Source organism: Pezoporus flaviventris, unplaced genomic scaffold, assembly GCF_033815535.1.
Source record: "Pezoporus flaviventris isolate CSIRO_AGI_PZ_B2104156 unplaced genomic scaffold, CSIRO_AGI_Pfla_v1 ptg000023l, whole genome shotgun sequence".
Lineage (NCBI taxonomy): Eukaryota > Metazoa > Chordata > Aves > Psittaciformes > Psittacidae > Pezoporus > Pezoporus flaviventris.
Genome location: NW_026892571.1, coordinates 14,726,103 through 14,753,643, shown reverse-complemented (window position 1 = coordinate 14,753,643; position 27,541 = coordinate 14,726,103). Strand labels below are relative to the sequence as shown.

Here is a 27,541-nt window from a genome sequence, read left to right as displayed (position 1 = left end):
ACACAGATGGCAATTTGTTCAAACAGGCAAAAAATGAAACAAAAACCCTAACTCCAAGTTTTGATGAATTACTTCACTGTTACACGCTAGGAAGCCACCGCCTCTTGTTAACAAAGCCTAAAGATAACCGCATTCTTACAGGAAAAAAAAAAATATTTAACGAACCAAGTCTCACATGCTAAAAGCTGAGACTATATGCCCGAGAATTAGGCTCACTAACACAAGCTATTTTTAACTCTAGTGCAGCTAGAACAATGAATTCACATTTGAATCAATACCTGCCTAGAGGCTGAAAAACATTACAATATGGATCATCGGCTATAGGCATTTATGAAACAGCTGTTTATCAGCCATTCTGGGGGATATAACTTTTTTTCTAATGCAGTCATAAATATCACTGTAGTGGGAAGTTTAACTAAACAAAAGAGGTTGTGAAAACAGGATTTCTGAGTTATCTGCCATGTGCAGGCTACGGTAAAAAAGAACAACATTTAAAGCTGATCTTGTAAAACCCCAGCAGCCAACACCGGCTTTTTATGTGCGTGCATTTTGCCTACAAGGAAGCGCATTCAAATTCATAGAGAAACAAATGGTTTTGCAAACACGATGTACTCAAGTTGTCAGCTAAACAGGTACTGATGGCATAAAGGAGGAGTAAGAGAAATAGCAAATGCCAGATGCCTGAATTCAGCAGAATGCAAAGCTCTTTTGTCCTTTCTGATGCTGTAATGTATCCTGGAACAACGCAAACCCACACAGAGCTATGTACAGAAGGCACAAAATGAAACACAGAAGATATCTTCAGGGTACAGCAGCTGAAATTGATGAAAGACATTTCTGTTTACACAACTGTAAACACACAATTTCGTGTTATACACTGGTCATATCATTAAAGGAGTTTAGAAATTTAGAGCCAACAGCAACTTCTAATACAAATATATTTACCCTTTCAAATGCCAAGAGTACAAGAATCTTCGGTTACTAAAAATGGTTGGGATAAACAGTGATTTTTCAAGACATAAACAAACAATTTATTTGCATAATAGCTCTGAAAGCATTACAGTTCTTCAGAGCAATTCAAATGAAGTGTCCCATGTTTTTCTCTTTTTAAAGGAGTGAGTTCTTCAGCACAGAGGATGAGATTTCAGCAAATGATCTACCACAAAAAACATCCAGTTTAACCTGTCAGCTGGAAACAAAACAAAGATCTTTTTAAGCATTCTCAGCTTAACACAGCTCAGGTTAAAACCTGTAGCAGAGGAGATTCAAACAGCTAAAGGATCTTTACTGAAAGAAAGAAAATCTTTTGCTTGCCTAAAGAGAACTCGTGCAGCTGAATCTATACCGTGGCAATCACACAGGCAGTCATCACATCTCTTAATTTGGACAAGAAGTGCCTCTCCCTCTTCCCCTGGAAGGAGGGTGGGGAGCCAGAGACAAGCACATCCTTTTCACAACTGTTTTTCAAGGCTGTATTAGACCTTTCAGACATGGTAGGTTATTTGCTGCATTTCTGTATCTGTGCTTTTGTTTTATACAGGAATCAGGGAAAATCTGAAATACAGATGCCTGAAGCCGGTTTTTAGAGAGTATTTTCTTCCATTACCCTGACGTTATTACTTGAATCCCTTTGGAAACTGCCAGCTAGCACTGATCCACACATTGTTTTGGAACGCCGGTGAGAGTCATCACAAACAGCAATGACCATAGGAGTGCACTTCCATATCGACTGCACTTTTTAGCTTGTCTTTAGCCTTACATTTAAGAAATTTAAGAGAACAGTACATTTTTTTAAAATGAAATAAAGGAAAATGATAGAACCATAACATAGCACATTGCAACAAACCCTGATGTTAAGACATTTTGCCTGTTAAGACAAAGGCAATTCAATGCACACTTCCCCCTTGCTCAGAACATTTCCACTTGCAAATGCAGGAGGGAAAAAGCACCATCAGACTCTGACAGGAAATTTCTCAAGCCTTGAAGGCTAGAAATCCCATCCTTCCCCAGTAAAATCATATTCAAGAATCTTGATGTGATATATCCTTTGGAAAATACTGTTCAATACATGGTCATAATTCCACAAATCCTCCTCAAACTGACAAAAATAACTCTGAAATTATGGCCAACATAAATTTACTTAAAATACACAGGATGGATGAAGAGCAGTAATCCTATGGATCAGATAGTTTGCTTCAGTACAATCACGCTCAAAAACTAAAATACCAAGTGAAAATAAAAATGGCCACAAAAATAAGGTAATGGGCTGGAAGCAGCAAAAGGCACATTGAAAATGAACACGGCACTCAAAGTTTGTTACACAGTAGAGTTTAGCAATAATTTATGTAGGCATCTTTACATTTTGGGCTTAAAAACAGACAGGGAAAGCAGAAAGAGGTAACAGTAACTGCATCTGTGGGAAAAGTAGTTCAGAATTTTCTACCATGGTAGAGATCAAAGTCTTTCAGCTGTGGACAGAGCTATGAAATGTTACTGGATAGAGCAACAGGATTAGGAAACAAGATATTAAGAGATAAAAGCTTTCCAGAGATAGACCAACAAACACAACTCAAATGCATACAGCATGTTATTCCTGACTAGGTGGATTCAGTACATCGAGATGAAAATTTAACAGCTGACAGTATTATCGTAGCACTATTTTAGTACAAAAAACATTTAGGAAAATCCAGTTGTTTTAGACAAACCTGAACTGAGTATCTGCAAGTCACTCGAGAGTCAATGAAAAGTCACAACCTTCTTTTCTTTACATTAGCAACCTATTTCACCACACATGTCATGTAGTCTTTTCACTTTTAACTAAATAAAATTCAGGAACAATAGTATAAAGTCTGAGTTTTTCGGCTCATCTTTTCAATTCACAATACAACCTGAGAACAGGAAAGGCTTATAATCACGGTCACCCTCCCAGTATAGCGAGCTGGCTAAAATAAATCATTTATATACCTGACAAGCCAGGCATATCAGTTGGTATTTATCAGGGACAAAAATGAACTGTTTCAGCAAGACTCATCATCAACAGCTCTCCATTATCATGCAATCCATGCTCCATTGTCCAAAGTCCAAAAAGGATATAAAAGACTACGGCTTGCAAGTATTACCTGGATGAGCATACAATCATTTAGGCTGGAAAAGACCTACAAGATCATCAAGCCCAACCACTGCTGAATCCATCACTAAACCGTGTCCCAAGTGCCACATCTACATGTCTTTTAAATACCTCTAAGGGACAGGGACTCCACCACTTTCCTGGGCAGCCTGTTCCAATGCTTGACAACCCTTTTGGTGAAGAAATTGTTCCTAACCTCCACTCTAAACCCCCCCCGTACAGGTTGAGGCCGTTTCCTCTTATCCTATCCCTTGTTACTAGGGAGAAAAGACTGATCCCCACCTTGAGACAACCTCCTTTCAGGCAGTTGTACAGAGCAGTAAGGTCCTCCCTTGAGCCTCCTTTTCTCCAGGCTAAACAGCCCCAGTCCCCTCAGCCATCCCTCATAGGATTTGTGCTCCAGGTCTTTCACAGGCTTTGCTGCCTTTCTTTGGACACACTCCAGCACCTCAATGCCTTTCATGTAGTGGGTGGCCCAAAACAGCAGTCCATATCAGAATGAAAAGTAGCTTCACATTAAATTGGTATTTGTCTAAAACAAACCACTTGCATACAAAGAGATATGACCACCCATATAATTACAGAAGATATAAGCATACAGAAAGCAATCCAAGCATTCAGAGGTGTGCTCCTCTTCTGGCTTATTTGAAATACAAGTTATTTACTCTGCCTTTCCCTTCTCCGTGTCTACCCATGTACCACAAATGTGCTGGCAAAAAAAACCAAATTTTCTGTTAGAAGTGGCAGCCTGCTGGGTTAAAGAGCTATGTACAATGTTGTTGTAAATATCTCCCTTCCTGCTGTAGGCCCCAACACCACAGAAGAGCCTCTTTACAGAGGGATCAGCTGCAATTTAAGTATCTACTATTAGGCTCTGTGTTTATTTTCAACTTCAGGAGAGCTCCAGTTTCCTCTTGCAGAACACATAGGATTGCTCAACTTGCATATATGTTTCTCCTTAAGCATTTAAGTGGGTTTTGTTTAAATTCAAGAGCCCTTCCTGCTGAAGGACTAATGCATGTGACAGCATTTTAGGGATTCATGTGAAAGAATTAGCTCATAATGCAAAAGATCCAACCAGGCTTCCACAGCTACTGAAGAAGTATTTTTGCAAGTTAACATCAGCATGGAATCGTACTTCCCTTCTCGTCTTCTCCAATTGCATGACCAGGTCCTTTAGCCTTCCCCCTGTAAGAGGGATAGCCATTTTGCAGGAGCAAAAATGAAATTAGTAGGTCAGCTGTCAGAGGCTTTGTCAGAAGTACACACCTGCCCGAATGCATACCGTCTCCTACTTGTGAACACTTACATTACTCTTGTGTTGCTTCAAACATACCTGTGATGTCCCACTTCAGCCAAGTTTGCTGCATTGACTGTTTTCAGACTTTGTCCCCTTTTCACAGAAAAAAGCCAGTACTATGATCCCACACTCTGGACATTAACTATTGCCTTCCTTCCCTCCCTCCCCTCCCCTTTTTTATTATCAATATATAGATAGATAGATACATGTAAATATATATTTAATATCAGATCTTTTAATACTGATTGTAACACTCTACTCTCTAAGGCCAGCACCAGTTGCCAGAGCTGGTCTGTCTCAGCTACATATACAGAAATACTTTGAAAGCCTGACCTTCAATCACTGCAATACAATGGAGAGACACCACCAACATTTTGAGGGGCAGCAACTCAAGAGACTTACTGGGAAAGAAAACAGCACATGGGAAGATTGAGTCCCATGTAGCCTGCACCCCAAAGCATTCCCTCAGGTGCTACATAGCACACCTGACCAGCAATGCAGACAGCCTTGTGCAACACATTAGTTATAACTGTGTAATAAAGCTTCCAGAAAAGGAATTTGGCTAGGAAGTTTATAGATGCAGCACCGCAGCACCAATTGATTCCAGTTTCAAGGAAGGATACTAGTTCTTTGCTATCCCATTAGGGCTTAATACATGTAATAGATACCTTTTCTTTCAATGCATTATTACTTGTCTTATTATCAATATAGAACTTCTTCAAGCCAGTTATAACTTCAACTTCTTAAAAGTTGTGTCCATGAGTTATATACAGTGATATTCTATTATCAAGAGCTATTTCAGGTAATTGCTTTGACTAAAGCTGGCTTTAACACTAAAAGAAACTTTTTGAACAAGAGGTAATCTTGTTTCAAGGAAGAAGTTAAACAAAAGAAAAATCACTGAAGCTTGAAAGAGTCCTGTAATAGTCCAGATGTAATCGTGTTAGCTCAGTCAGGATACTACAATTATGACTAAAACCTCCAATCTATAACCTCCACTTTCGTTATCAATTAATGACTGCTAATTAAGCTGGATACCGAGACCAGTGGTAAAGGATGGATGCACGGCACAAGATTTTTCTTCCACTATGATGTATTTGATTGTTGCATTTTCCTAAAGCCTGCTGCTTTGGATTCTGGGCCAGAAAGGAATATGAAATTCTGTCTGAATGCTACCTAAAGCTCTGCAGTTACCAGGAAACTGGCATTTTAAACCTTCTGCAGCTAAAACTTGTTCACACAACATGTTTATGAAGTGTCAGATGCCACCAAATGCTATAGTTACAGTATTATGCACAAGATACACCTTCATTCCTAACCATGAGCCAATATTGTTTCTTCCCCACTTCCACATTTTTCTAACATATGTTTCTTCTCAAATTCTCAGTGTCCTTGTGCAGTCACAGCCCTAATGCCCCTTTAGCAGAGATCTCTCCTTTCTAAAAGTTCTTTCTCCAATGCAGATTTCATACAACCGGCATCCCCACATGCTGTTAAGATTCCAGTCTCTTTCCACTCCCCTCACCCCCTCATTTCTGACCTATTTGTTCAGTGAGTCTGAGCATTTTCAAGTTCAGCTTTGAGTCTGCTGCTACTTCACTTCCTATAAGTCCCACCTCCAGTCCTCATCACTTGCCTGCTTTCGCTAGCCAAGCCAGCCAAGGTGCACAAAAATCTTACCTCCCAGCAAGGTCCAACCATCTAGGAGGACTATGAGAGAAAAGAATTGTTACAGCTAAACCCAGGACAACACTGGATTGATGTTTCCAGCCCTCAGCTGTGTATCCAAACCCAGGAAGACATGCAATAACCCAGAATCAACAGTTACAGAAGAGTCCTGTTCACCATGGAGAACATTTTTGAGGGAACTAAGCCACAAAGTGCTGAAGTTTCTACCAAGAACCACTAAAGTCAGTTTTCAATGGCTTCTACCTTGGTTTTCCATAGCAAGAGAAATATGTCCGACACCTAAATGTCAGCACCACAACTAGTGTCAGGCACCTAATACCAGTGATGCTTAAAAGCAGAGGTCACTGAACTGATACAGGACTGAAAGCTTACATAGTGAACGTACAGACCCTGCCACAAGTACCTAGACAGCTACTGCAAGAAGTCTGGGCTGAAATGACTGGTTCCACAAAGTAACAAGTAACAGATTACAGAACTGAATGAGAAGTGCTCAGTAACCATATCAAAGAGATAATATAAACCTGAACTATCAGAAAAGCTGCATCAGGATGTGAAGATGCTTTTCACTATTACCCTTTCATGCAGAATAAGAAGAGCTTTTTTTTTAATCTGCATATACTCATATCCAGAAGCTGTTCCAAACACTCTTCTAATAAATGATAAATCATGACAAAAGGTTAACAAGTTAGAGAAAGTAAGAAAATGAACTAGAAGTGGAAGAATGGAAGAGAGATTAATAGGGAAGCTCTGCTACTATCTTGCATTGAATGCACTTGGAAAGACATGTACACAGGTGTAGTATTTACACCCAGCAGCCAAATGTGACTGACTGCTTACTGAAGCTACACTTGCACGTCACATTCACAAGCGGTCATACGAATTACAGCCGTATCACTTCCAGGGGAGCATTGCTTTTGAAAGCCAGTATCAATTTCATACAAGGATCTATAAAAAGAACAGGGAAAGAGTTTTAATATGTGTATTAACACGACAATGTTGAATTTGATTAAAGAAATTTTGCTAAAGAAATTAAAGCAGTGATTCAATGCATCTTTCTGAATTGAGATTTAAAGGATGGGTAATCATATGGGACTGGCAACTGCAGGACATAGTATATATAATATTGGGCATATTCAAAAACACAGGTTAATCAAAAACACCACAGAGCACAACATTTAAAATCACAGACTGTGCTGTTACAAATGGTGTATGTTCAGCAGCACATCTCTGACCCTAAATCTTGAATTAGTAAATTCATTTCTTTCCCTGCAGGCAATGAGTAAGAAATCTTAGTCACCAAGGACATCTCAGCTCTAAGTCTACACCATCAAGGCTTTAACAGATCACCCACGTTTGTGGAAATTTCAAGGGGTAGCCCACAAATGGATGAATACTTGACATCAAAGCAGTTTCAAAGTCAAATAACTATGTTTCAAACTACAGCAAGGCATAACTTAATGCTGTAAACCAGGAGCACGCCTGTCATTTCCACAGGCAAAGCAGGGACAAATTACTCTGCACCACATTTTAGTAACTGCTGATCTACTGTCTCTAGGACTATCTCATGGCTACTGAGTAGTCAGAATTAGTGCTAGCAGCTGGCTGAGATTCTAGTAACAATAACTTAATTACAAGATATTCCTGGATGTGTTTCTCCAAACTAAAAATATTCAAGGAGTCTTACTGGTATCATTATCTCCTTCCACTGATCCCTATGTCTTTCCTTCAGAGCAGTTTCTGGAAGATAAAACTGCGATGCTCTCATAATGCCAATGCATACATAGCCATTTCATTCTCTGCTTTTTGTTAGCTTTCAGAACAACAGTAAAACAAATTATAGTCTTTAAAGATAGCTGTTAGCAGTTGTAGAGTCCTTTTCTTCTCAACATACCAGAATTGGGTAGAGCATTCACTGCTCTAACAGCCAATATTACTCTTAAGAGCTACTGTTAAGAACTATTAGCAAAAATATTTTGCAAATAAGTTCTGCGGCAGTATTAAGAAACTGGTAAGAAGACATTAGAGCAATTACTTCAGCAAGACAGCATCATATTTTATAAAAATCTAGGTATAAAATGCAATATATTAACATAAGACCCTTAAGTAATCAAGAACATCTTAACTAAAAGCACAAAATATTCCAGTCTTTTCTACTACATAAAATATTTTTAGGCACATAAAGCATGCCTCGGCAAAACGAAAACTGTATATTATATAGCAATCTACATAGAACGACTCAGAACATTAAAGGAAAACAGCTGCTGCAGTGTTTGCTTTAACAGTCTTCTGTTACCAAACAGAAGGACAAAACTGAACCTCCTCAACAACTGATGGCAAAGTTCTAATGACTGCAGCATGTCAAAACTGCGGAAACCGAGGTCTGCAGTGTCACAGTTCCTGGTATGCTTTCTCATTGAAGTATTAATTATAGTATTCATCAGTAAGGTATAAAAATGCTCCTTATGGACTGCTCAGAATTTTATTTAGCACTTTTCTCAGCTTCCAGTAAAAATGCTGTCAGCCTCCCTCAATGTTCTAATCACACTCTAGTGAAGACCGTATCAGAAGGAAGCAGAAAAAGTTACAGAAGTAGGTTAAAAAGTAATTAACATTGAAAGCTTTTCTTGGTAAATAATACAGCTATTAGAAAAATAACGGGGTTTAATACCTTGCATATATTAAAAGGCAGCAGTTTGAAAACCCCTAAAGATACTACTTACAGTAACAGTATTTACATGACTAACACCTTCAGGACAACCTCCTAGTTTCATACAGCTGTTGGGGTGTGTGTGTTGGGAAGTGAGGAATACCAGGAAGCAGAAAAAAGAAAGACTAAGCATATTTGATGACAGCTGGCTCTGAGAGAACAGGGAAAGTAGGACTTTAAATACAAATGAAAATCATTTACAGTAGACTTGCTCAACGATTTCTGCTTCCTCACCAATCCATCCAAAGATATGCTATACTAATATATTCTAGTTAACACTTTCCAAAGCTAATGAAACTGAGCTTCAATGAAACTGACAAGCATCTCTGCTGATGCACAGTCTGCTTCTCACGTACTAGAAACATGCATTTTGCTCTGAAGCAGCATCAAAGTATTTATTTTCCTGATCTTAGAATCTGGTAAATTCTCAAAAGCTTTTAATAATATAGTAGCTCTGCATTATCAATTACTTTAAAAAACCCTCTTAATATTTACCACTTAGAGTCTAGTTTTAACTGGCTACATTATGTCACTTAATGCATTATTCAGAGTTTACTATCCAGGAGACAGATTGGGACCACTGTGATCCATCAAGTGATCCGTTTCTTAGAGATGGCAGTTCAGATAACATCAAGAAGCGTTTGCAAAATACTTCTTCGTTTGCAAAAATAAGATACTACTAAAAGCACATCATTTATGACTGAAGCAATCGTTTCCACCTCAGCCAAAAATCAAGACAATACTCTCGCTTGTTTAAATTAGCGTTCTCTGTAAAAACAATGCTTGTCAAAACCAACCCAAAATGATGGACAACAGCTTCACTTAAAAGTTATTTGGAAACACTACACAGTATCCAGTACGACAAACAATCCCATTTTGGACTGGCGAGCCAGTAACAGCTTGATGGCTTTCGTCCTTCCAAGTCTCGATGCTTCAACAGCATTTTTAAGAAACATACACTGAGAAAACACCGCTTCGAGCAGCTGCAGCATTCACCCAGATGCACACCTATCACACTGAGATAGCTGTGCAGCTGTTCTCAGCTTCATGGCAACGCTGTAACCAAATACTGTTAACTATCGCTACAGACGCTCTGTAATTAACTGAGAAAGAACACCTTCACTGCTCAGTATCTCTAGCATGCTGGCATCCATGCCGGAACACACACTAAGATTCGCAGAGCCAACACGGTAAAATCATGGATTTAAAAATCATTTGTTTTTCGTCTGGGCAAGTTTTTCCTCCTCTTTTGTCAGAGCTCCTCAGGAAAGTCTCCAAAGCTCAGACAAAGGCCAACCACCCCGCGAAGGAGGCACCCGACAGCAAGCGACCGCGGGCTGCAGAGGGAGCGTTACCTCCGTTGATGGGGACGGGAGCCACGAGCAGGCCCTTGACCTCCACCTTGGGGGAATCCTGTCCGTAGCGGCCGCGGTCGATCCTCAGCAGCGTGGGGCCACCGCGCTCGGGGCTCAGCACCGTCACGTTGATGAGGGCGGTGTAGTACGCCTGGCTGGCGTTATCGGCGCCGGCCGGCAGGACCCGGCAGTGCCACAGCAGTAGCAGCAACAGGACGGAGGAGCCGCCGTTCCCGTGCTGGCGAGGCCACCGCCAGCTCATCTTCAACTCCGAGCGAGCCGACGGCCGTCACCAGTTACCTCCACCGCTCCCTCGCCGAGCGCCGCACGCCCGGGTGCGCGTTATCCCATCTGACAGCCCAGGATCGGAGAAAGACCAAAAGCAGGCGGAGAGGGGAGGAGAGCACGGGCTCATGCCATGGGAGGAGCCAGGGCAGGCATGGCAGGTCCCAGCCGAGCCCGATCCGCCGGCCGCGGCCCCCGAGGGAGGCTTGCCCTGGGCGAGCCCCGCTCCGCCGGTCCCTCAGGGCGCCGCTCTCATGCCGCCCGCGGGGGAGCGCCGGCAGCCCGCCTCTGCCCGGGCGAGGGGAGAAGGCGCACAGCCCCGAGAAACCCTCCGGGAGGAGCCGCCGCTGCCGCCTCAGTCGCGCTCACACACAGCCACGGGGCTCGGCTCGCCGCCTCGTTTCGCCTCAGAGCTCGTCACCGCCTTAGTGCGGCGGGTGGCGCACGGCGCTGCCCAGCCCCGCGGCCGCAGCCGGTGGCCGCCGCTCCATGCTCCGCTCGCCCCGGGGCCCTCCTGCAGCAGCAGCAGCTCCGGCTCAGCCGCCAGACCCGCGCCTCGCCTGCAGCCCGGCTGCCGCGCACTGCGCATACGCTGCACGCCCCGCCCAGCGCCACGAGGGCGAGAGGCGGGGCCGGGCCGAGAGACACGCCCCGTGGAGGCGGGGCTAGAGGAGGGGCGGGGCTAGCTGTCATGACGTCATCGGGGTGTGGCGATGCGGAGGAGCGCGGCCATCGCGGCAGTGGGGCTGCAATGGGTCGGGCCAACCCTAGACCCTCCCATGAGGGACGAGCTCATGATGGGGCTGGCTGTAGGGACACATACATTGTGGCCTCAGCACACGTCATTTCGATGTGTCAGGAGTGCTGAGCATCAAAAAGACACGAGAGCTGGTTTAATAGCGTGTGTGAAATGGGGAGAAAATGGCTGTGTGTGTGGAGATGAGGTGGGGTGCATCCAGTCTGCCCAGTTAATGACAGAAGTGCCGCTGGGGCAGGAACTGCACAGCCTCCGTGTCAGGATTCAGTCACTCTTGCCTAATACAGAGTTACTTGGTTCTGGTGTACCAAATGGGAAATGTTACAAACACTCAAATGCTGTTAATAAACATTAATCCCGTGAAATACTGTAAAACAGGACTTGGTGAATTTTCCTTTCATCTAACAGTTCTAAGGATTTTGGTCTCTTTGGAGATCTAACGGTGTAATGGCTGCCTTGGATTTTGCAATTTATACATGGCAAAGAAAACAAGTACTGCAGGGCTGTGAGCTAGGATAATTTCTAAACTTCTGAACAAATAGCTGTGCTCTTTTGAGATACGGTCTCCTTGGTGATTTCCCTGGCTGCTCAGTAAGGCCCTCAGATAAGCCTGATGTTTAACCTTATTAAACTGTTCTCTTTTGGGAGGTTCTGTACTTTACCCATTTGTGACGCATTGGGCGCATATGTGTCAGATAACGCCGCCGAAGCACAGCCTGTTTTGTTGAGATGCAAGTGGTGGGTCTAGTCCTGCCCTTGTAGAGACCCATGCCATTCCCAAGGAAAACAGCAGACTTGCAAACCCGCATCTTGGCATGGAATGAACGTATGGGCCCTGCTAAACACATGTAGCATGTGGCTCTAAAACCCTCTGAGAAGCTGTTTATGAAAAGCTCTATAGAAATATCAGCACAGTCTAGGAAATGTTTCTGAAGCAGCAGCTGAATGTTCTGCTTCTGCTTGTTTGGGCCTTTTCATTTAATTTTGCTGTTCTTGGTAACTGCTGGGTGAGGAACCACACACTAGTAATGGCCCCTCAACATTTCACCCAAACTTTCACCCGAGATGGAGGGCAAGAGTTGTGGCCAGCACACTGAGACCGCAGCTATGCAGAACGTGTTTTGGAGCCGTTGTTCCTGCAGCGCAGACAGCAGTTTAATATTTCAGCATGGAGCTCTGCATCATTTTAATGCTGAAATGTCCTCAGACGGGGCCAGGGAGTCCTAGGAGCCTAACGGGTTCCTTGCTGTTGCTGCGTTGACTTTCAGAGGAGGATCTCAAAGCACTTTTGAAAAGCATTGAGAAGACATTTGCTGGCCATGTTAGAGGCAAAACAAGCTGAAGGACCCAGCTAGCGACTTCCTAGTTCCCATTTCTAACCACAAGAACAGGCTGCTTTTCATTTTGCCCTGTCTGGTTTCCTGTGGGCTGTGTTTCTGCCTGGGTGAGGTATCTGCCATGCTTGACTCCCGGTGTGAGGGCTGCCTGCTTGGTCCCATCCCCATCCCTCCTCACACAGTGGGAGCCGGGAGGTTGCTCTGTGCCGTGTACCAAGCCATGAGCCTTCCTAAGGAAGGGACATCCCTGTCTGATGGAGAGGCTGGGAGGCAGGAGATGAGCAGGGTACCACCAAAATGGAGGATTTCATGAACAGAACTGCTTCTATCTCCACATTCCCAGACAGACATATCCCTGGATGGGCAGGGCAAGAGTCCAAAGGTCCTTTAGGCTGCCTTCTCCCTGTGATGGATGAAGGGATTGATGATGATGGAGAAGCTGGAGCTGAGGGGATGTCCCCAAGTCTCCTCACCCTGGAGAGGACAGCCATGCCTCTGCCAGCGACCACTCCTCAGGGGACCATATTTTGGCAGATGAATGGCACTGAGGTCCTCACAAGTCACCACGGTGGTGAGGAGGGAGCCGTGCCCCAGGTTTCACGCCAGCTCCTGGTGATTTTGTGGGAGAAACATCCACAAATCCATTTATATTCCGTCTCCATTGCGCGGAACACCGTCAGCCCGGCTCCCGCCCGTGCCTCACACCCGCTCTTCGCTTCCCTGTCCGGTTTTACACCGCCGCCATCTTCCCGCCCGGGCTCTGCCCCGGGGCCCACGGCCGCCGTCGGGCTGAGGGCGCCACCTGCGGGCCGCTGCGGCGCCTCCCTCAGCCCGCTGAGGGGTGGCTCCGTGCTGAGCTGAAGCGGGGTCCGGCGGGGTCCGCTGGCCTTGGTCCTCCCGGCGGGGAAAGAGGGCAGGAGCGGCCGCGGGGTCCCGGGGCTGAGGGAGGGTCGCGGGTCTGGGGGAGATGGCAGCGGGGCGAAGGGCTGGGCCTGAGGCTCCTGGCAGCAAGAGTAACCAGAGAGTATCCGCTTCATCCTGCGCAAAGACCGCTTTTCATCCTGGATGGAAGTGCCACAAAGGCCAGCTGTTTCCTAGAGGATGCGGGGAAATGCAGAGGGGAATAAAAATAATAAAACTAAAACATGCTTATTATATGGCCGCCCAGTGCTGTGTGGGGAGCGGCAGCGGCTCCAGGAACCAGAGAGCAGCTGCCGGTTTATGACTTTATTCATTTTCACATTTAGATATTACAACAAAACTCTTAATGACAAAGGATAACAAGTACTATAGGAGGAGAGGAAAGAAAGCAGTGTTCTAACTGGTTTGATATATAACCGTGAACTTCCAGAGACAAGACTCAACGTGAGTTATAAACACTCACATACGCTCACTGGTAAGAAAACTCACGTGCAAATACTCACACACTCACCCACAAAACACTCACGCACACTCACAGACCACACTTTTGTACTCACACATAACCCATGTTGTAACCTACTTGCTTCGAAGGCAGCCCACTGAAACATTGAATGCTGCTGTAGCAACAACAGGTACCAGGTTAAAATATTGCAATATAAATGCAGTGTTACTTGATACACAGGTTTTTCTTCAGAGACACAAGTGTGTATTTGCAAGTAGGGGACCCAACGCTTTGTTTTCATGAGGGAGGAATGTCTTCTCAACACCAACACTTTGTAAGGAGAAATGAGACCGTGTATAGAGCAGGAACATTCATTTTAAAGGAGGATGATGATAAATAGCTTAGCTTCTATGCTGAGTTCCAGTAAAAAGCCCAAAACAGAGTGCATTGTGAATGGAGCAGGCACAGTTATCAAATCCTGGGTTTTAAAACTGAAATACTCCCTTGTTGCTGTGGAAAGACAGGCAGCGCTGCTGCCTCACATCTTAAAACCAAACCAGACCAGCTTCATTTCATGCTGACAGTTATCTTGAGACTGTAAAAATCATAATGCCAGAAATAATGCAAGAATGTAGAGAAAGGGTATCAGGTTTGTACTCTCTAAATTTAGTGTACTTTTAAGAGAGCATGAAAGTACAATTGTTTCAACAGCTCTTCACTATCCCACGCTGCAATTGTTCTTCATCAGCAGGAGTGTCTGAAGAGGAGCCAGCATTTGCTCATATCATGGCTGCATTGTTCATGCGATGCTGTTGATACAGATACAATAGGATCTGATTCCACACACCCCCCAAGATGGTACAAAAGAGAGAAAATAAACTTATGTGGAGTTGAATGATTTGAACGTTCAAAAATCAGAAGTGACACAGTGACACCGGTGCTTTCTCTAGAGAGAAGCAGGGGATCATTAACAATGGCTCTAATGAAGTAACCCTTCTGCACAAGGATGCTTATGAGAAATTTACAGCTGAACCTAGAGACAAAGCGCAGCTGTCCTGGCTGGTTGGGAGTGCTGAGGGTGCTCAGATACCTTTGTCCCCTTCCTGATGAGGAATCCTGTCAGTGCCCTGCAAGTGTCGGGCTTTGCTAGCACATTTCAATCCCTCACATATGGACAAAGGACTTGAAGCTACTTTGGTGGTCTGTTTTTTAACTATTATTTTATTTATAGGCCTCTTTCTTGGGCCCTCTCTCAGATGGGGCTGTGTTTCCAGTCGGAGAACTGTTTGTGAAGCACTGGGAACAAGAGAGCCTGGATCCTATGGATACACATCACTGAGCAAGCAGCCTGAATTTAGCTCAGCCGCTTGTCACCTTCCACCCATTGAGACCCCCAGCAACACAGGGCACTTGCAGCCTTCCTCCTATCAAGGGAACCACCAGTTCAAAAACCAGGGCAAGGTGAGGGCAGGAGAATTTGGTCTGGCCTATACCCTGTGGGCTGTCCTACTTCCTTGGCCTGGCTCTCCAGCTTCTCCTGCCAGATGATTCTTACTGAGTCATAACAATTACTTAAAGATGCTCAAATTCCTGGCAACTTCAGAGAACATCAGTAGAAGTCAGGGAATTCTTTGTCACATGCAGTTTCCAATTCCACATCCTGAGCCAGTTTGGCTCAAGTTTTGGTCGGTTTTGTGCCTCGTTTTTTTTTTTTTTTTTTGCCATGGAAATCTCAGCCATGTCATTCTGCTGACACAAAAAGGGAGGAGAACATTGAGCACGCTAAGCACAGGCTTAAAGAATCTGAATGACAGGCATGCTTTTCCCATGTGCTAAATAAATCTCCCCATTACACTTGTGTGGAGAACTATAATTAAGACTTGGGAACATCATCCGTAAGATCTCACAGGCTCATGTCAGGAAATGCATAAAACCCTCTGCTAGAAAAGAAATAACAGTTTGGGAAAGCAATACATCTGACAGGAAACACAGTTTTCAAAGTCCAGACCAAACCCTTGGCTCTCTGCACAGAGGTGTGGCCCTCAAGCAGAAACACCCCAGTGCTGAGATGCCCTGTAGAAAGAGTTGTGCCAGCCACAGGCATGTGGGAGAAGAGATGATGGCAAGCTGTTCTAATGATCTTGTTCACCCTGACTCCTCTGGCATTGATGTAACTGTGCTCTGTGGCTGAGCTCTCTGATTGTGAGCAGGATGGAAAGAAGTAGGTAGGAAGTGGTGAGGCAGCAGCACAGAAATCTGTAGAGAGGGGCTGCAGAGGTTTCCCAGGGCTCTGAATTCACGTGGTATCTTTTAGAAACAAAAGGCCCAAGTGATGAGATGTTTCCTCAGCAAATAAATGTTCCCTGATCCTCCAAAGACAGGTACACTGTGCTGGCAACAGAAACTGGAGAGGAGCCTGTTGGGCAGAGTGCCTTCTTAGAGCCAGGGAATCACGGTGACAGAAGAGGTCATGGTCCAGAACTGTCCATCCAGGAGAACTGGGGATTGAGCCCTGGCCAGGTGCTGCCCTCCATGTGCTCAGTGATGCCAGCACGCCAGGGGATGAAACCCAGAGCACCTCATTGCTGGAGCTCTGTTCCTTCCATTGTTTCCAAAACCCTCGCAGCAACTTGGAAATAAACATTTCACTCCCTGCCACTTTGATCGTTTTCCTCCCAGCAAGCAACCCATTTTCACTGTATGTTTAGAAACCAACTGAAATTAACACAGCTTTGCTTTAATTTCTCACTGGAGCACCAAATGATCTCGGCACTGTTCTAGGAGAAGGTGAAGGTGAGACAGCAGACCTGTGAGTAACCTGCTCCCAGCACAGATCACATAAAACCCTGTTTTGCATAGGGCCTGCAAAAAGATTTGTTATTTATCTCACAGGGAGGACTCTAGCCATCATCTGATGACTACTCAGCACTAGCTGTGTTAAGATGGCTAAAATAATCCTGGTGTTAAGGCAGATTGACAAGTTTCCTCCCAGCAGAGATGAGAGGGGTGTGGGTGTTGCTTGCAGAGGAGATGAAGAGGCTGGCATCTGCTCAGAATGAACAGTGTGCATGAACATTTACAAAGATTCCTCGGGATCTCTCCATACACCTCTTTAAAATGTCCTGCTCTTGCTGCAAATACCACTAGGGATTTCTTCCCTTTGATTCTGCTCCACAGCTCAGCAGCTGACATCATGAGGAGAGGAGGAGGAAGCAATCCAAGGAAAAACATTCAGGCTGCACAGCAGGAAGAAACTTGAGACTAAGACAGATCTATTTATATCTGACCTGAAATGGGCTTTCTGAATGGGAAGCTGATCTGAGTGACGGCAGGATGCTAGGCAGAAGGTGCTGTAGTGCTGAACGCAGGCACCCACTCGCTGGCAGAATGCATCTGTCTGAGCCACAGGAAGACAAGAAACACGAGGAATCGGTGGGGTGCTCTCTTCAGTCCCGGCATGGGGAAGCTGCAGCTGGTGGTGCTGTGTGGGCCATCGCGCTGCGGTTCTCCATCCGTTTGGGGTAGGTTCCCTGCTGGGGTTGGGCATAGGTTGAAGGAGAAGCTCTGAGTGACTCTGGTGACGTGCCTGGAGGGTGAGAGGGGGTGCCTCGGCAAGTGCCTCCAGGGCCTGATGCCGTTAGTACTGCTCAGAGAAGAAGGAAGCGTGGAGAGTGGGGGGACTGGCCCCCTCTCCAGGTGGGGTGCAGCTGCCATCCTCAGAGTGTTCTGACAGCTCCCCGTATTCACTGTTGTAAAAAGTCTGGCCTCCGACTTGGGACCCATACGATGGATGACATCTGCCCCGCAGGTCGGACTGTTCCCCTGGCAGCTCCGCAGTTCTGCTGGGCCCTTTACTGCTGGGAGGGAGAGACACACAGAAGATCAATCTGAGCATTCTTGGAAACCCTCTATCCTGCTTAGAGAGATCCCAGCTTCAGGAATCATATGCTAATGCACGGGGCAGAGGCAGGGTCAGGAATGGACCTACACCTCTATTTCAAAGCACATCACCAGGTCTTGCTCTAAACCTAGGCACAGCCCATGTGGTTTGTGGAACATCTGCACATAACCCAGTGACAGAGTTATTTCAGCTGTTCTAGATATCTTTGGGAAGCCGAGGGAAAGGTTGGGATGCAAATGAGCAGGGAGAGACGAGACATAGCCACAATTGCTCCTAGACCTGACAGGAGTTAACAGAGACTAATACAGACCAACAGCTAGGGTGGGGGAAAGGAAACGGAGGACGATGATGAAAAAACTGTGGGAGGAAATCAGCAGCCCCATTTCCGTGCCTGCCAGTACCAGGTGACTAGCAAGAAGTCACAAGAGTGAGGGCAAAGACACACTCAAGGACAGTTTTAAGGGCAGTGTTTTCAAGAAGACGGGACGCCAGGTAGCCCATTGTGTAGGATACAAAGGAACGTGCCTTAGGGAAAGGAGAAAAAGGACAAGAAGCAGGAGACAGTCCAATAAAACAGCAGAGAGGCCACAGGGCTATGTCTAAGGGAAAAGACAACGACCAGTCTGATTTGATGTTAGGAGCAGAGGAAGTGAGGAAGAGGCTTAGGACTAGTCTTGTCTACACATGAGCTGACATGGCTCACTCAACACAGTGTCATGGAGACAAGGTCCCAGCCTGCCTTGGCACCAAGCAGAGATGAGCTGGTCAGGTTCTTGCCCAGTTTCCCTTCAAGTCTGGGGCAGGACATAACCATCCATAGCATCCTTAGTGCGTCAGCTCAGCCTGCCAGGCTCAGTACTGGCATGTGGGAATTCCTAAGGCCTGCACCATCCCTGCAATGCCACATCGGGGCTGACATGGGTCAGGGCTGTGGGAGGGAGGAGGAGGTGACAGCCACATAGTTTCCATCTATCCCACCTGACACATTTCACCAGAAAGTGTCAATAAGCATTAAGAGTCTTATCAACCCCGTCACTCTGCTGTGTTTCATTCCCCTAACGAACACATTTTCACTGAATGGGCACAGTTTATATATTTAGACCCTAGGAAGCAGCAGGCAGGTCTGTTCTTTATGCATTTTGCCTCTTGTTAATGTGTATGGACTTATCTGGCTCATGGCCCAGAGCCCTGCTGCTCCTGCAAGCTCCAAGAGGTATATATCCTATGGGGAGACACCAGGAGCTGCCTCCTGGTCTCACTGCATTTGGCAGCAGGGAGGGCTGAGTGGCTAGACTTGAGTACCTGAATCCACCTTCTTTTCTGTGTCGGTTTTCTATCCTCTCAAACTCCTCAGATGCCAGAACCATCCCACTGTCTGTCTGATTGTCCTGGAAGGAAGCAACAGGAGTTATCAGTAACATCCCTGTCGACTGATCAGAGTTGGAAGGGAGGAGGAATCATTCAGGAGATGAGACCATGTGTGTCTATGACAGGGAAAAAAGAGTAGGGGCACTTCACCAGCATGCTCCATGGTCTTGCTGGAAGTGATTTTGTTAGGTGCCTTCTTTAAAAGCAGCACATACTGTGTGCAGTTCAGTGCCACTTTTGGGGGAAAAAAGAAATAGTTCTCTGTCTGAAAAATGTATTACCATCAAATCTGTGAGAGGTGAGATTTCCCTCTGAGACTTAAGGGATGATTTAAGTTCACTAGAGGAGATCCTAAGTACCAGCCCAGTTCAGAGAGGCCAGGAGGGCCCCTACTGCACACTGTTGTGTGGGTCAAGATGCAGGAGGTACAAGCATTTTGGATTTACCTAGTCCTGGGTGGATTTCAGTATGCTTATCCAGGCCGTGTTCACAGATTTGAGAAGGGGGAAGAACAGGCTCTTCTCTGAGATCCTTTACAGTCCCCTTGCTTGCAGACCTAACCACCCTATTTCACATTGAGGCAGTATGAGCTGAGCTGCAGAGAAGCCCCTATGTGCCAGAGAAATGAATGGGCATAGGACTGGATGGACTGAACAGGAATGACACAGACAGACTGACATTAGATAGGAGCGATCTTCCTTCCACCATCCTAACAACAAAGGTGTCAGGAAACAGATGAACATTTCTTTGCCCCCTGCTCCACTCCACTCAGATGCTACTCACCGGGTGTGCCTTGTACATTGTATGTGTCATGGGAAACTCTTCAAATGTCTTTATCCTGGATGGACACCTGATCTGATTTCCTCCCGTCAAACAACCAGGGAATGAGACGCAATTGTAGTATCTGCTGACAGAAGCAGACTGTACTTAGTAAAACCAACAGAGTCCATGTCCTGAATAAACAGGACCCAAAACAACCTCCCCTCGGTGCAACCAAAGTATGCAGGGAGGCGGGTGACCGAAATGGTGGATTTTGGGAGAGGAATGGGGTCACTTTAGGCCTCTCAAGCCCATATTACTTCTTCAGAGGGGAGCACCCAGATTATCTCTCCACTTTGGATAAGCAGAAAAATGTCAAATAGATCCCAGGCATCTCACTATCACAGCTTTCCAGGGATGAGCAGCCTAGGTCTAATTGTTTGGGTTAGTTAGAAATAGATAGGATGAAGCTCCTGCATTAGCAGAAGGGCAGAGTCCCAGCTGACACCTTTCCTCAGCTACCTGATGAGCCATGACACCTTTAGTGGGACTTGGTGCTCTGGCAGTGTAGCTGGAGGCAGGAGAAGGCATGTCACAGGCTTACACATCAAGGGCTCTTTCTCATCAGGAAAGGAAAGTGATTTTACTTTTATAAACAAGATGCTACGGATTGCACCTGATCCCCTGGGGGTTTCCCAACACTTTGCTACTGGGCTCTCCCCATATCCCTCCTCAGGCTCAGGCTGTTGGCTGCCTGCTGAGCTCTCTCTGCCCTTTCCAGAGGGGATTCACCTTGCTGCTAGGCTGTGACAGCGTATCCTCATGTCAAAATCCTCTTCGTCTGAGTTTTGCTGGGCAGAGGAAGGCACCTGGGAGAAACCGTCATCTTCTGAGCTGTGAGAGTCATTCAGCGGGATGTAATCCTTTCCTTCCTGGTAGGAAGAACAGTGAGTGGCCTTACAAGGAGGGGAAGGGTCTCCCACAGGAAAGGGCTCTACAAGAAGAAGCTGTCAGAACTGGGGAGAAAGATCCTAGTTTATGTCTTCTTTTTTTCTCTGGAACAAACTCTCTGGCTGGGGATTTCTATGCCCTCTGCACTAAGTAGCTGCAAATGTTGCAGGTGTGTGGAGCTGTGTGTGAGCTGGAAAACAACCCAGTCCTGTGGCACTTACAGTTCTCCAACCTACAGTCAGAGCACTGTGCTCCCATGGGCACATCATTGCAGCTTAGTCATGCCTGCTCTGGGATCCAGCGCTGAAAGGTTAAAATCAGGGGCATAAGGATGAGCCAGTACTCATATTTAAGCATTTAGCTATCATCTGAAATGGAACATCAAGAAGTTAAAACCAGAGCTGCACGCTCATCACAGAAGTCCTGGTGAGTTACTGCATAGCAGTGATTAATAATAGTTTCAAAGAAATCTGTGTATCTGACTGCTGTAATGGAACAGTTGTTTGGGTCACATGGCCCTGACATTTAGATCCAAGGATGGAGTTTCAGAACTCCTGGTGAAGTCCTGGGTTTCATTATGCAGGCGTGTGGGAGGCAGGAGTGCCAGGGCATTGAGTCAGCTGAAAAATTTCAGATAATCATCTAGGGATTGGGATGGAAATGCTGGAATGATGAGTGAGAGGGCACCCGCCCTGAACAGAGTGGAGCTATATTAGGATGCAGCTAGAAGGCTACAACAGAAATGAGCTCTCCAGCAGCTCTGGGAAACAGATATCTCTGATCCAGGAAACCCTGTGTTATCATTTGGCCTATGCAGAAGTATTGCATTGACGAGGGAGTCAGAGGAGGGCACAGCAAGAGAGCTAGTGGTGGGAGAAGAAAGAGCTATCTGGAGCTGAGCAGGGACACTGAGAGGTTTTCACCTGCTGGACATTTTCCTGAAGAAGGTTCCCCAGTATCTCCACCAGGTCGGAGAACGTTGGTCTCTCCTTGGGATCACCATGCCAGCAGCTCAGCATTATACGGTATCTGCCAAGAAGAGATGCTCAGTTTATGCCATTTCCTACCCCACTCTGGACACTCTAGATAGCTCTGATTTGAACCCATCTGGCCTGTCCTCCAGGCAGCTGCCTACAGTGAAAGATGTGTTGGCTTATCTCCCACCTTGGCTGAAAGGTCTTTGCATCCCACAGTGGCGCCTGTCCTGCCCTGTGTTGGGATCTGGGAGGTTTCTGACTCACATTTCTGCTGTGGCGTACTCTGGAGCTCTCATCCTGGTACCGTCTTTGAGTCTCTGGCAGAACTCCTCATTGATCTGGACTCCAGGATATGGAGATGCCCCTAAAGGAGGTTTGAAGAGGGGTGGGAATGTGAAATGTGCCATCAGAAACCAGTCCTCCTGAGACTGCCCTTCCTCCCAAAACACTGGGAGATGTGATCACTTCTCATACACAGCCCAAGTCCTTAAGGCTGCCTGAGACAGGCTCCTCTGCCTCAGTGAGCTGCAGGCCACCTCTGCATGCCTCTCTCCTTCACTCTGTTCATGGGTGGATATGGCCTCCACATTTTTTTTGCCTACATGAATATCTCATCCCATCACATCCCTTAGACATTCTTCAGAGTGTCAGGGCCTGCTGCACAGACTCACCCACCAAACTGCTATGTGGGAAGAGACATCTCCCTCAGCATCATGTAACCCTCATTAGCACTCACCTAGAGAGAAGATTTCCCAGAGGAGGACCCCAAAGGACCAGACATCACTCTGGGTAGTGTAGACCTTGTCAAAGATGCTCTCTGGAGCCATCCACTTCAGTGGGAGACGGGCCTACAGAAGGGAGAGGCAAAGGCACAAGTGTTCACTCAGGGACATGTCCCAGGACAGCCTTTCTTGTAGGAATGGGATGAAAGGGATGAAGGGAAACCAGATAGCTCTGCTTCTCTCTCCGTGGAGGAATGGAGGTTTGGTTAGGCCAGAGGAAGGGATGAAGACACTGAAAGGGGGAGGAAAGAGTATAAAGAAAGAAGAGTAGGTTAATGACAGAGTGAGGGGCAGAAGGAAGGTGGCAGAGGTCTGCTGGTAGAGGAGGAGGAGAGCACATACATAACTGGGCCAATGATTCCTGGTCCCAGCTGCACAAGTGGTTCTACTCTTCCCTTTTCCTCAGTTTATTCCATCCCCAGAGTAGTTTATGAATAGCTAAAGGGGTCCTAATCTGTATAAGGTTTGAGAAGATGGCACTCACACTGCCTTTCCTGACATAGTCTGGGTCCTTGTAGATGTCCCGGGCCAGGCCAAAGTCACAGATCTTCACCACATTGTTCTCTGACAGCAGGATATTGCGAGCAGCCAGGTCTCTGTGAATGCACTGAGGGCACACAAAGGGGAAAATCAGAGGAACAAGAACCACCATCAGAAAGTACAGAGCATCCCCCTCCCCTCCCGGACCTGAGCTGTAATGGGAGAATAGTGGAAATGGGAAGGAGTTAAAGACAAAAATTTCAGAAGGAGATGGTTGAGGAGAGGATGAGATGCCAGAGGACTTGTTTCCCACCTTTGTGTACACAGTGCTACCCCAGACTTCCTGAGAAGTGTGAGGCAGATCACTGAATCTCTCCGTGTGTCACCTGTAAAGTGGCTATAGGCAGGTCTTGCCTGGTTAAGCACACACAAAAGAAGAGGGGAGCGAAGGCAAAGGTGAACTCACCTTTCGGGATGCCAGGAACTCCATGCCACGTGCCACCTGGAAGCTGTAGCAGATCAGGTCTTCCATTGTCAAGGGACTTTGCCACAAGTCATCCACTGTTCAGGAGTACAAGAAAATTAGACAGTGAGTGGTCTCTTGTTCTCCTTGCCTCTCTCCAGGACTGTGGGATGCAACCAGCCCCTTGGTGAGACACAACTAGTCCTCAGTGCTAACTGAAGGAACCGGTTTCCCTCTGGGGTTTTCTGCTTAGGTGGCACATGGCAAGAACTTGCTTAAGTGTGGAGAGAATGAGTCCAGCCTCAAGCACATGTCAGTCAGACAGAGCTGTGGGAAACAGGGCTGGATAGGACTTTGAGGGTCAGCTCATCATTCCTGTCCTGGCGAAGACTCACTGAGATCCCCCTCAATTCTCCTTCTTTAGGCTAAAAAAATCCAAAGGAATTTAATCCTGCTTTCCGGGCTTTGAGTCTATTACAAGAGACTACACATAACTGCATTATCCCTGGTCAGGGATTTTCCATGCAGCAGTGATCAACTCCAAGGCCTGATCCCAGCTCCCTGCTGTCGTGCCCTATCCATTCCCAAGCTGTCCAAGTCTGGCATTGTTTTGGTGGGCCCGGTGAGGAGCTGCTGCCAAGGCTGGAGTGTTACCTTCCTGGATCGGCTGTGATGTCGGGCTCTTGTGCAGCAGAAAGCGGTTGAAGATAGCGCTGTCGCTAGTCCCAGACCGACTCCTCCTGTCTGCTCTCACTGCCTCCACAATGGACTGGACCTGAATACGCAGCCTGGGAGACTTCTCCTGGCAAGGAGACAAAACCAGAAACCTCAGCAGGAAACACACACTGTAACCCCTGCGCCCATGAGCTGTGCAGTCTATTCCTATTCTTAGACTGTAATTCCATCTTGGAAGCACTTATCTTCCATTGCAGAAAGAAATTGCTTCCCTGATGTGCACATGAACCAAGATCACTGTGTAAACATGATCTACTGCTAGACAGAGGGTGTCTTTGTGCCAGTGTCAGATCATGTTTCAGGCTATACATCTTCCTTCCTTCCACAGCCATGGGAGAGGTCCCTAGGGGCAAAGGAAGCTACTTACCCTGTAAGGACTGAATCCTTCTCGCTTGGTCCTCAGGTAGTTGGAGAGGTTTCCGTACTTGCAGAACTCAACAATAACCATGAGTGGACCTGGCAAGAGGGCACCCAAGACAGGAGAGGAGATAAAGGCTTAGGTTGGTCAGAGTTTGCCCCAAATCATGTTATGTGCAGCCCTGCTGAGCTGTGGCACCTGCCCTAAGTGCACACAGACACACCAATAGCATCCCCATGTGTCCCTGTGGTCACACATGCAGACAGCAGAAAGCACACAGGGGACAAACACATCTCTGGGAGCAGGCACAGCTTGTTGCCCTGGGATATTTACCATTGGGTTTGGTACAGGCACCCAGCAAATTCACAACGTTGAGGTGATTCCCAATGTGAATGAGAATCTTCAGCTCCGACATCAGTGCTTTGTGCTCGCTTGCAGTAGCTCCCTCTGGAAACACACAGACCTTGACATGATGGCTCCTTAGAGCTTTTCACTCCCCCTCACCACCCTTCTGTTAGCACAGTGTTAATGGGAGGAGGCTGTGACCCTGAAGCCTTGGTACATTTTGTTATTGCGTGTATTCTATATGAAATGTCAGAGTCTTGTCTGGAGACTCCAGGATCCCTGCTATACCATGTGGAGTGCTGCCAGCCGGGGCAGGGACCCAGAGCAAAAGACAACACAGCTTGTTCCCAATACATTTTTCCCTGTTATAGTTGTGCAGGGAAAAAGATCACTTGAGGCTTACATAGAGGTGCACAGGTTTGAATCTCTGCCCTTTTGGCCTCCACACAGAGATAATGAGCCATAAAACAATTTGAAGGAAAATTAGAAACAAAAGGAATCCAAGTCTCTTGATCATGACTGGAGACAGGAGCTCTCTCAGCTCAAACCTAGAATATCTTTTTATGATTCCTGTCCAGCAGCAAACAGTGCTGTGACCTTGCCAGCCCTCTGTACTTCATCTTCTCTCTGAGTGCCCAATTCACATCAAATCTTGGTCCTCTGTTTTACCCTTAGGGTGTGTTCTCTGATTTTCTGTGCCTTTTCATGCTTCTCAGCTTCCCTATGTAGGGAATAAGGCATTTTGCCTAACTTGAGAGTTTGTACATTTAGTCTGAGAGACAGAAGCATGCTCTTGAGTGGCAGCTAATGGGTCAGGTGAGAGCCATGCCTCAAAAGACTAAAGCCAGGCTTCCCTCTGCAATTGCTGTGCAGGTCATCTGTACACTTGCAGTGGTAAATGCTGCTGAGATGGGCCAGGATTTGGTTTCCATGTACAGGCCTCTGCTGGCCAGAGACTGCCTAGGTATTTTGTTGGGTGCCAAATGAAAATTTCAGATGCCTGTTTGAAAATGTGGCTATGAAAGCTTGAAACCTCCTTGGATTGACCAGGCTTTGGGTTCAAAGCCAGCTCAGCCCTCAGAGCAGGTTAAGAGCTGCAGCCTCCTTTCTTACTCAGCTCTGAACCTGATCCGTAAACATAACATACAGGCACATTCGGAAGAAGGCAACTGGGAGCAATGCTTTCTTTAGTGACCTGCTGAAGAGGGGCTCTGGATTCTTGTTTGTCCTTTGAGACACATTTAATTCTTTGCCTTTATAAACAGCTACATTTCCTTGACATGCGAGTTCCCCAAGTCCCTGCTGTCTTTCTGCCACTTGCCTCCCAGTGCAGCTGAATGAGGCTAAAACATCCATGAGGGGAAGCCAAAAGGATCAAGTGTGTTGAGGCCAAGAAGCCATAAACTAAGAGGCTGGCTCCAGCTCCTCTCCTCTAGGTCAGGGCTGGCTCAAGCAGAAGCACCCAGGAGTGTTTGTGGGAGATAAAACATTTTCCAGGGCCTTAAATGCCTTATGTGGAAGACACGCGTTTACAGGGTGGACATTCCCTAGCAGATGTCTCATTCTTTGCTGTCTACACTGACTGTACATCCTGCTTCACTGCCCACGTACCTTTCAGCATTTTGACTGCTACGGTTTCACAGCTGTTACTTTTATTGATCCCAAATGCTGATGCTTCCACCACCTTCCCAAAGGCACCATGACCCAGGACTTTACCTATAGGTAAGGAGAGAGGCACTGTAAAGGAAGGCAGGTGCAGCACAGGCAGAATGGAATGAAAAAAAACCCAAATCCTAACAGGAAACCATGGGAAGAAGAAAAACATAATAAAGGAAAAGGAAGGAGGGGAACATGTGCCCTTCCCAGGTGGCTGCTTGCTCTGTCAGTGAGAATAAGAGAAGGGAGGATGGGAGTAACTGAGACAGAGCTGGCATGGACAAAGCAGAGGAAGGAAGTGGCCCTGCAGAAGTGGGCTGTTTCTTGCCCTCGAGCAGAGCACGTGGGAAAGGTAAATGTGACACCTTGCAGCAGAGCAGCCCGGGAAGCCCTGGCTGCAGCACGCAGTGGCAAGGAGGGGGTCTGGCTCACCCAGGCGCAGGCGGTCCCGTGGGAACTCCCACTTGCTGGAATCATAGGGCAGGTACTCGCACTGCTCCTCCAAGGGCACCTCGCCGGGGTCCATGATGATGGAGAGGTAGCCCGTCTTGATGTCTGCATGGGCTGGCTGCAGGAATCAGCCAACACAAAGGGTGAGGAAGATGCTCCCCCGGCACTGGGTGCTGACTCCCAGAGGGAATTTGCTTCCTTTGCTTGACTTGACCTGCTTCCCCTTGGCAAAGGCCATTCCCTGTCACCTCTGTTACCACAGCCCTTGTTCTTGGCAGTGAGAGTGCTTGAAGCACCACTCAATGACCTCCTTTTAGTGGATGATGTCATACAGCCCCACATCACAGCAACGGTGTTTCCCCAAACCCCACTATGCCACTTCCCCTGCCGTGGGAC

At 46.6% G+C, this 27,541-nt stretch overlaps 2 protein-coding genes across 6 annotated transcripts in view; both read right to left on the bottom strand.

Annotated features, from left to right (window-relative positions):
- The window catches only part of RNF130 (ring finger protein 130), a 42,746-nt gene extending 31,741 nt beyond the window's left edge, over positions 1 to 11,005 (bottom strand). The window contains exon 1 of one of the 2 annotated variants that reach the window (XM_061456914.1): positions 10,179 to 11,005. In XM_061456914.1, the coding sequence (XP_061312898.1) occupies positions 10,179 to 10,440 (262 nt within the window). In that variant the 5' untranslated portion in view covers positions 10,441 to 11,005. The remainder of the gene's footprint in view (positions 1 to 10,178) is intronic. The other variant, XM_061456913.1, reaches the window with a different exon arrangement.
- A 2,764-nt stretch (positions 11,006 to 13,769) lies between these two features.
- Positions 13,770 to 27,541, bottom strand: part of FLT4 (fms related receptor tyrosine kinase 4) — a 56,489-nt gene continuing 42,717 nt past the window's right edge. The window contains exons 17-30 of one of the 4 annotated variants that reach the window (XM_061456906.1): positions 27,128 to 27,263; positions 26,651 to 26,755; positions 25,028 to 25,141; positions 24,704 to 24,792; positions 24,256 to 24,403; positions 23,605 to 23,699; positions 23,143 to 23,265; positions 22,613 to 22,724; positions 22,141 to 22,240; positions 21,823 to 21,928; positions 20,741 to 20,880; positions 19,973 to 20,093; positions 19,124 to 19,209; positions 13,770 to 17,777 (exon numbers count right to left, since the gene is read on the bottom strand). In XM_061456906.1, the coding sequence (XP_061312890.1) occupies positions 17,558 to 17,777; positions 19,124 to 19,209; positions 19,973 to 20,093; positions 20,741 to 20,880; positions 21,823 to 21,928; positions 22,141 to 22,240; positions 22,613 to 22,724; positions 23,143 to 23,265; positions 23,605 to 23,699; positions 24,256 to 24,403; positions 24,704 to 24,792; positions 25,028 to 25,141; positions 26,651 to 26,755; positions 27,128 to 27,263 (1,695 nt within the window). In that variant the 3' untranslated portion in view covers positions 13,770 to 17,557. The remainder of the gene's footprint in view (positions 17,778 to 19,123; positions 19,210 to 19,972; positions 20,094 to 20,740; positions 20,881 to 21,822; positions 21,929 to 22,140; positions 22,241 to 22,612; positions 22,725 to 23,142; positions 23,266 to 23,604; positions 23,700 to 24,255; positions 24,404 to 24,703; positions 24,793 to 25,027; positions 25,142 to 26,650; positions 26,756 to 27,127; positions 27,264 to 27,541) is intronic. The other 3 variants (XM_061456907.1, XM_061456909.1, XM_061456908.1) reach the window with 3 other exon arrangements.